This window comes from Cebidichthys violaceus, unplaced genomic scaffold, assembly GCF_023349555.1.
Source record: "Cebidichthys violaceus isolate CVI_PGR_0920_01 unplaced genomic scaffold, fCebVio1.0.p SCAF_7, whole genome shotgun sequence".
Lineage (NCBI taxonomy): Eukaryota > Metazoa > Chordata > Actinopteri > Perciformes > Stichaeidae > Cebidichthys > Cebidichthys violaceus.
In genome coordinates, this window is record NW_027176927.1 from 5,882,869 (window position 1) to 5,891,248 (window position 8,380).

Consider the following 8,380-nt stretch of genomic DNA (forward strand, 5'->3'; position numbering starts at 1 on the left):
TAATAATAGTTTTATATTATGAATACAACAAATAACATAAATATCAAATATATGTTTGCAGGGTAAAATTAGTAAAAGTAATACTAGTTTTTCACAACATTTACGTCATGTTCAGACATTTCTGAGAAACTTAACTTTGGTAATTAAGATGTAATTACACATAAAGACACAGTCACAGAGCCAGGGCACCAATTTAGACTCTTCACCTCTTTCCCTCCTTTTAATCCTTGATACTAAACACGTGCCACACGCACTGAAAGGACGTCTCTTGTAGGCTGTTCAAGTGCACTTTTGTCGATCTGCTCTGATCAGCAAAAAGTCAACTAGCAGCAGTCTGACAAAACAATCTTAACTTAAGGTCTACCTTCTAAAAAAGACTACCAACAATTTTGAGATAATGAAGAATAAAACAAAGTGACTATCTTTCAAAAGTGACCATGCCTTGAATTGTGCCACCAATTACTTTTGCAATTATTCAGGTTCTTTTATTAACAAGGTTTTAATACCCAGAGGCCCGATGTATGCCATTGTGTCTCAGACCTGTTGTCTGTCCTGTGATCAACATGCTGGCTCCATTAGTTGGTGTTGTGTGATTTTCTTTGACCTTAAATCAGCCATCTGCTGTCCTGCCTCTGCCTCTCTGGCTGTCAGTCAGACTGGAAGAGACGAGTAATTAATCAGGTCAATTACTCCCGTGCTGAGATCTAGGTGAGCTGTGTGACGTCTCGCTGGAGGAGCTGAGCCAATGATTGTGTTAGAGAGGATAATTGTACATCAGAGGTCAAATAAAAATACAAAAAGTGTTCATGTAGGTTGTCAGAGAAGGATAATATACAACCAATATAAACACATTTCCAGGATAAATAAATATAATAAATGAAGACGATGGAGCAGCGAGTAGGATGTCAAAGAGGCAAAAGAGTCTGGAAGGAAAAGAGGAGGGATCTTCCAAGTGAAACACAACAAAGCTGAAGTAGGGGAGGAGAGGAGGAGGATAGAAAAGAGAGGTAGAGACAACGAAGGAGGGATAAAAAGAGTTGAGCTCTTCTCTGGAGTAAATCTCTCTCAATCTGATCAGTGTGTGAGGTGGACTAACTCACTACAGTGGACAAAGACTCACAGGGACTCACAGGTAAGGACGCTTTCACAGTGCTGATTTAACTGAAACAGTGTGTTAATCTTGTCTTATATTAGTTCAAGTATTTCAACGAGGTGTAACAGAGGACAGTTAAGAGTCGTAGTGTTTACCTTTTATCATTTAGAAGCAAAGAAACATAAACCGTTTTTCAGTAAGAAATATGAACATGTTGTAATTAGTCAATCATTAACATATGACATGAAACAACTTAGATTAGGAAGAAAGAAACATGAGTTTGGGGATTGTTGATGTCAGTTACTAAAAGCAACTGCGACTAAATGTAACTGAAGTTATCTCAATACAGTTGAGACATCTCCAATGATGTGGCTGTCCGTCACATTTACATTTAACAAAACACCTTCCTAAAAGAAATGGGTCACAGAGCGATGGATCCTTTCATGGTAATGAATTTATCTCTATTCAGCACTGATGGAAAATCAAGGTAAATTTATATATTTTCAATTTTCTACAAAATAGGATTCTTTTAGTTTTCAAGGAAGATTAAGTGTAACTCTTCCATTTACCCTTCAGTTAACTTGTTTCAAATTACTTAAACACATTTTGTTTAATGGATGTTGAAGAGATCGGCTGCAGAGTTTGTTAGATTCCAACTAAGGGGCGATAAAAATCTATTATAAAATACACATTTTCACTCACTGTCTTAATACCGTTTGTGTAGCAGCATGACAATGAACTAGAACGAAGGTGGAAGAGACAACAGTTTCACTCTGTTTCATAAATGCAATATAATAAGAAAAACCTCTGATGCCCATATACTGTATATCCTATAATGGACGACGTGACAATGTATGTTAATTAAGATACAAATTATTTACAGCTTTTTTCATAATTAATGCTTCATTGTGCCTTATCTTTAATGTTGGGTTATATTGTACATGCTCCAACTATATTGATTCATTATTCAATATTTAATAGAACATACAAAATTAAATATAATGTAGCAGTGATGAGGAGATGCTCTATATGGACAGTAAACTTCCAAATCTGTTGTTTTGGCATCTCACAGATTTAAGTAAAAACACAAGAAAGACTATTAAGTGGATGAAGCTCCAGCAATGAGACTTTAACTGGATGTGATTTACTCTGAGGAAGGCTTTTCCTAAACTTAAAAAAAGTGTCTCAACAAATCTTGGGAGAACCACTCACCAGAGAAAATGATGTTGACATTGATCTTGTAATGCACTGGGATGTTTATAGTTTTAACACCATCCAGTCTCTGTCTAGAAATAATCAGTTTGTTTACAATTAGAGAGTTCTTTATTTTGTTTGTCAGAGTCAATTGTTTTTTTTGATCACAGGTCTAACTGATGTTGTCAGTTTTTAATTTGGGACTAATCGCACAACTTAAATATCCACCTTGACCATATGGTGCAGGGATGTTGCACGAGCCCACTGCTCACCATGGATTACCCCCTACAGAAGCACGAGAGCCCACTTATCTCTGGTTAAGGTAGCCAACAACTGTGTGCAATTAGGTTAATTGGGTGACTTGTGGTAATAAACTCAGGGCTAAACTGTGGTGATTGGTTGTGACACGGTTTTGTACCTCGACCATCTGTCTCTCCTGTAAGCCCCGTTAATCACAACAGGGACTGCAGAGACAGAATATATTTAAGTTCAAAGGCTGTTTTCTTTATTATAATGATAAGTAGATAATAACAAAGATGATTCTCAAGTAATCAAAACAAGGAATTATTTCTAAATTAATTCTGAGGCTCAATATCAATTTTTTTAAATCGGCTTTTGTTATATTCAGGCAGAAATGATCATTGTCATACAACAGACTATGTTTGTAGGTATTTTTCCACTCTGTTTCATTATTTATAAAGTACAGTGAATCATGTATGAACTATCAACACACACACACACACACACACACACACACACACACACACACACACACACACACACACACACACAAACACACATTGTGGAGACTGGTCACTGTGAGCAACAGGTGGTCAGTGAGGTTTAGCTGCCACATCACGTGTGTGCCATTTCAAAATGTCGACCCTGTATAATGAAGGACATGTTACGGTGTTCAGAGGGGTCAGTCAGGCTTAATGATACAGACATAGGGAATATAATGTGTAATGTTTAGGGATCATTATGGGATCTAGATTTTAAACAATGTACTGCTTTTAATCCTATCCTCCAAGTACAAGACTTAAATAACCACCAAATTAAATTTGTGAACCTATATCATGAAACAAAAGATTGAATAGGTCTCTGCGGCCTTCCTTTTGGGCTTTAAGGAAGTCAAAACCATCAAAGTATGTTCACACTAAAGGTACCGACAAAAGTCTCGTGACATTGTCTGGTCCAGTCAGGATGTCACACTTGTGATTTGGACTAATCCTTGTCTGAACAGCCTCTGGTAGTTTGGGCACATGCCCGTGTCATGTAAGGTTAATGGTCAGACAGACTGCAGCTAACTGGTGCCAGAGACGTCCCACTGAGGTGTTCATCCACCATCACTTCCTGCTGAGAACAGAAGACTGTTCATATGCGCCAGCCTGGTCTAAAAGTGTCTCTTTTTTGTTTGAGGAAATTGACTAACTAGAACAGCACAAATAAACAAACGACACGTCTGTTAACTTGTAAATACAAATACAGGACTCTGGGACAAAAATATCAGATAAATGAAAATGTAATGCAAACCAAAACAACATCAGCATTATAATTGGAAATAAAGCTGAATAAGCAGATCCCTGACCCAATAAAAGTCTTGATGAACGCTGCCTTTTAGTACACATGATTGTGCTATTGTATCCCTTCAATTTGTTGATGCTACTAGAAAACCATAATCTAAAATCTGACGTTTTGTTTTACAGGTTTATTCCATTCTTCGGTGACGGTGGGAGGGAGGAAGCATCCAAAATAAAAATAATTATAACGTGTGACAAAGAAGATAAAAGACAAAACTGTGATTTCTAATTGTTATGCGTGGATACTCTGTCGATGGAGATCATGCTCCCTAATGTCTCCTCTTCGACATCAAAGAAGTCAACACAACCTTTTCTTTAATTGGCATCACACATTTTGAAGTGAAGCCAAGCTCCTTAGACTTACCGGCTGAACTGTGGATGGAGAATATGAGGAACTCTCCGTCTCTACACATGTTCCTTGTTCCCATTGGGATTTCTTTACTTTCACTTCTCCTTTGTCCTTCAACTGCCAGCGCAGGGTCTGACTATGACTATGGAGCCCACCCACGCTTTGTTTGCACCCCTATTCCCGTGGACGCGGACCCTGCCTGCTTCCCTACAGGGGGTCCAGGTGTAGGGGCAGCAGGGCCCGGTGGACCAGGCCATCAAAGTGCACCTCCTGCTGGCTGGTGGGGGGCGAGCGAGGAGGCCAAAGCCACCATCCTCCACCTCAGGGAGAGCAATGTCCAGCAGAAGGAGACCATCCTGGATCAGAGAGAGACCATTAGAGAGCTGACGGCCAAGCTCATCCTGTGCGAGGGCCTTGGACGAGGCGTGACGCCTCACGACGAGTTCCACGGCACAGGCTCACACTCCCAGCAGGCGGGGGTGGCCGGCCATCACACGTACACTGACAACGGGCACTATGGCAACCAGCAGGGTCACCATGGAAACCTCATACCAGACTCACCGCACTACATCTCTATGGGGGGGCAAAGAACCGATGGGGGCCACGGCATCAACCACCAGGGGAAGGATAAACATGTGACACCGGGGGACATCACATCATCACCAGAGCAGACGGAGAGGATGCTGCAGGCGCTGAAGGAGAGGCTGGACAATCTGCAGGTGAGCAACAATGGGGGGGAAACTTTTTCAACTTAGTGCTGGCAAAATAAACTAAATGAAGAAAGCAAAGGTATGGGGTTAAAAGAAAATATAATACAGTTGATAAATAGGAAAGAGGAAGTAGAGGGAGGCTTGTGATGTGCAGCGTGCCCTTATGTGTCTTTTCATTGTTTGGACACATTAATGCTGTCGTCACCAGATTGCTGAATAATCAAGTCCCAAAGTAGTATGCCCACTAAGTACTTTAAAAAAAAGGAACAATGAATTACTTAATTGCATAAAGCCACTCACCACATTGGCAAGAGAGTCACTCTGATGTCCCTCAGTGGGCCCCTCAGAGCGGCAACAGGCTCAGAGGTGGACGTCACTGATGTAAGATACTCTTGCTTAATTCACCTAAGCATTGGATTGACTGGGGACATTTCATTTCAGGTGGTCCTGTTTTTCCTTTAGTTACTCACTGTTTTTACTCTCTTGATACATCTATTTGTTCCTTTTCTGCTCGCTCTTCTCCCTGAATCGTGATCACTGACTGATGTCAGGAGCTGTTGAGTGTGTAGAGGAGATGGGGGGTGGCAGCACGAGTCTAACATCCGCAGCAATTATTGTAATCTCCCTTGACAGACTGGTAATCAGGGCATGCACAGCGACAAAGCCTGGATTACCTGAGAGGAAGAGAAGCAGAAGTAGATACAGGAAGACACAATTAATATCTGACTGTTGCTTTTGACATTGAAAGGTGAATAAGGAATGTAAAGAAACAGAAGTGAGAGACACACAAGTGTTCTCTTAGACTTGCAAGTGACAGACTATGACACATGATTCCTTGAGGTCAGTTTGTGTCTATGTCAAAGCACCACTGATGCATTTGTCTTCACTGTTGTAAATAGGAAGCACAGGGTAGGAAATACTCATTGTTACCAATGCTTCACCTATGTGTTCTTCACCTTCCTCAGCAGAAGAGGAACACATCCATCACCTACTCTAGCTCTCTGAAGGAGCTGCTTCAGAGGAAGATCAGCGCTCTGGAGCAGCAGCTGCACCGTCGCACCTCCTCCCTCAGCGGCTCGGACCACCACGAAGAAGACAGCAGCCACAGAGACGACGGAGACCATCATGATGACGATCACCACGATGACGGACACCACGATGACGGACACCACGACGACGATCACCACGATGACGGACACCCAAATGACCACAAGGACGACCACAACGATGAAGATCACAGTGACAACAGGAACCGTACTGACCATCACGATGACAGCCACAGTGATGACCATCGTGATGCAGACACGGACCACGATGTCGGCCACCACGATGATGGCCACCATGATGATGAACACCCCAGCAATGAAGCAGATCACAGTTACCTTTCACACACAGGGTACAGAGAACCAGGGCCGCGGACTGGTTTCCACTCAAATAAACTGGAAGCGATGCTCAACCAGCTGCACCTCACAGGTACACAACCAGGGTGGTAACTTTTTAACATGCAGTCACTCCTAACAGATGAGATTGTTTTGTCATGGTATGATGTTATTTCTTTTCAAAAACAGGACCCGGCAGGACACATTTTAAGAGTCCAGATGCCTTCCAGATCAGCTTCCCCATGAGAACCAACTACATGTACGGGCGGGTGAAGAGGACGCTGATGCAAGAGATCTTTGCTCTGACTTTGTGTCTTTGGATCAAGGCGGGCGTGGGGCCCGGCCTGGGGACGCCCTTCTCTTACTCGGCACCCGGACAGGCCAATGAACTGGTGCTCATCGAGTGGGGGAACAACCCCATGGAACTGCTGATCGATGACAAGGTGAGGGAGGATATATAGAAACATTGCAGCACCCAATAACTGTCACACATATAATCCTGAACATTTAATGTTATAGGAAATTCCTTTAAAATGACACACATATCTTAAAAGACTTACCTGCTGTCTAAACAGCTTCACACCATCTTAAGTGTGGCATCTTAAGTGTGGTTGTGATAAAAAAAATGTTTTCTTTCTTCTGGACTTGTATTACCCCAGGATGTATTTATATCATTGTCTCACCATCCCCAGGCTGTGACGCTCCCTCTGTCCCTTGGGGATGGAAAGTGGCACCACGTGTGTGTGACTTGGTCAACACGGGATGGACAGTGGGAGGCCTACCAAGACGGAGTGCAGAGGGGGTCCGGGATAAATCTGTCCCCCTGGCACCCTATCAAACCTGGAGGGGTCTTCATCCTGGGACAGGAACAGGTAAAGACAAAGACATGTATTCTCTGTAGATGCACATTGCAGGAAGGGAGCCATTGAATGCAGAAAAATTGTGTATTTGCTAAATATTAAATAAATACCCAACATAGAACTCTGAGCTTGAAACATTTACAGTTTTGGTTCTTTATGATATGAAGTGCCTGTATTTGTGCACAAATTGAACATGTTAAATTCTTGTTTTGGAAAGCAATGATTACTGCTAATGGCGAATGCTCTCTTTTTCCCCTTTAGGACATTCTGGGAGGCCGTTTTGATGCCACTCAGTCATTTGTGGGTGAGATGTCGGACGTGCACATGTGGTCACATGTCCTCACTGCCAGTGACGTCTACAGCCTGGCCTCCTGCGGCAGCCACCTCAGAGGAGACATCATTGCTTGGTCCGAGTCAGAGGTGGAGCTTTTTGGAGGCGTCGCCAAATACCCATTTGACCCCTGTCACTAAAAGCCCATAACATGAGAACATTTATCATAGATCAAAATGTGTGAGAAAAAAACAAAAGTCCCTTTTGGCTTTCAGGTATTTTTTAGGATGATCACTCAGCGGCACCAACTCAATGCCTTCCTTTAAACTTAAGAGACTTTTTTCTTTAAAAAGAAAAATAACAATAAGTCTTATCTGCGTTTACAGAGACTTTGCAGGGACTTAGTGGACTTTGGCCTCAGGTTTTGGGCTCTACTGTAATCATGAGCTAGAGTTTCATTTTAAACAGACAAGTGCTGTATGTGACATATTGTCATATTGTTAATAATTACTACTGTGGGGTTTGTGATGAAATTAGCAGACCTTACATGTGTTCTGTTGTGGTGACAAACTGATAGTTTGGATGATAGTTATAGAAATGTGTTGAGAAATCAATGCTTAATCTGGATGCTCCTTTTTAAAAAAAAAAGGTGTGCCAGAAGATACAGCTAATTTACCAAAGAAAATGTAGAATTGATTTGTGTTACACAATGTTAAATATTTGTATGTGTCATAGATAGTTTTATTTTGGGAGAAATATTGCAAAGCTTGTCAGACTGAACTAAGAGTTTCACAGCCTTGTTTTGTAAACAAAACACTTCCCTATACTCTACAACGCATCTGCTTGTTCACTTAACACATCTCTGACATTTATCCCTTATTTTCTCCCAATATTTTTGATTTATCCATTTGAAATTGTGTATTTTGTGTGATCAGGTCATTGCA

The 8,380-nt window shown here is 41.7% G+C and overlaps 1 protein-coding gene across 1 annotated transcript; it reads left to right on the forward strand.

Annotated features, from left to right (window-relative positions):
* The first annotated feature begins 4,245 nt into the window (after nucleotides 1-4,245).
* On the forward strand, nucleotides 4,246-7,636 carry si:dkey-283b15.2 (neuronal pentraxin-2). The gene is made up of 5 exons (XM_068735901.1): nucleotides 4,246-4,935; nucleotides 5,895-6,399; nucleotides 6,495-6,748; nucleotides 6,998-7,177; nucleotides 7,427-7,636. Exons 1-5 carry the CDS (start codon nucleotides 4,246-4,248, stop codon nucleotides 7,634-7,636), a joined length of 1,839 nt encoding a protein of 612 aa, XP_068592002.1.
* Nucleotides 7,637-8,380: the final 744 nt, after the last annotated feature.

Bases quoted from the DNA above. Each gene is read 5' to 3' on its own strand.
- si:dkey-283b15.2 (XM_068735901.1), top strand. From the start codon at position 4,246: ATGGAGAATATGAGGAACTCTCCGTCTCTACACATGTTCCTTGTTCCC. The intron at 4,936-5,894 runs GTGAGCAACAAT...CTTCCTCAGCAG, and splicing joins AGAGGCTGGACAATCTGCAG to AAGAGGAACACATCCATCAC. The intron at 6,749-6,997 runs GTGAGGGAGGAT...CACCATCCCCAG, and splicing joins AACTGCTGATCGATGACAAG to GCTGTGACGCTCCCTCTGTC.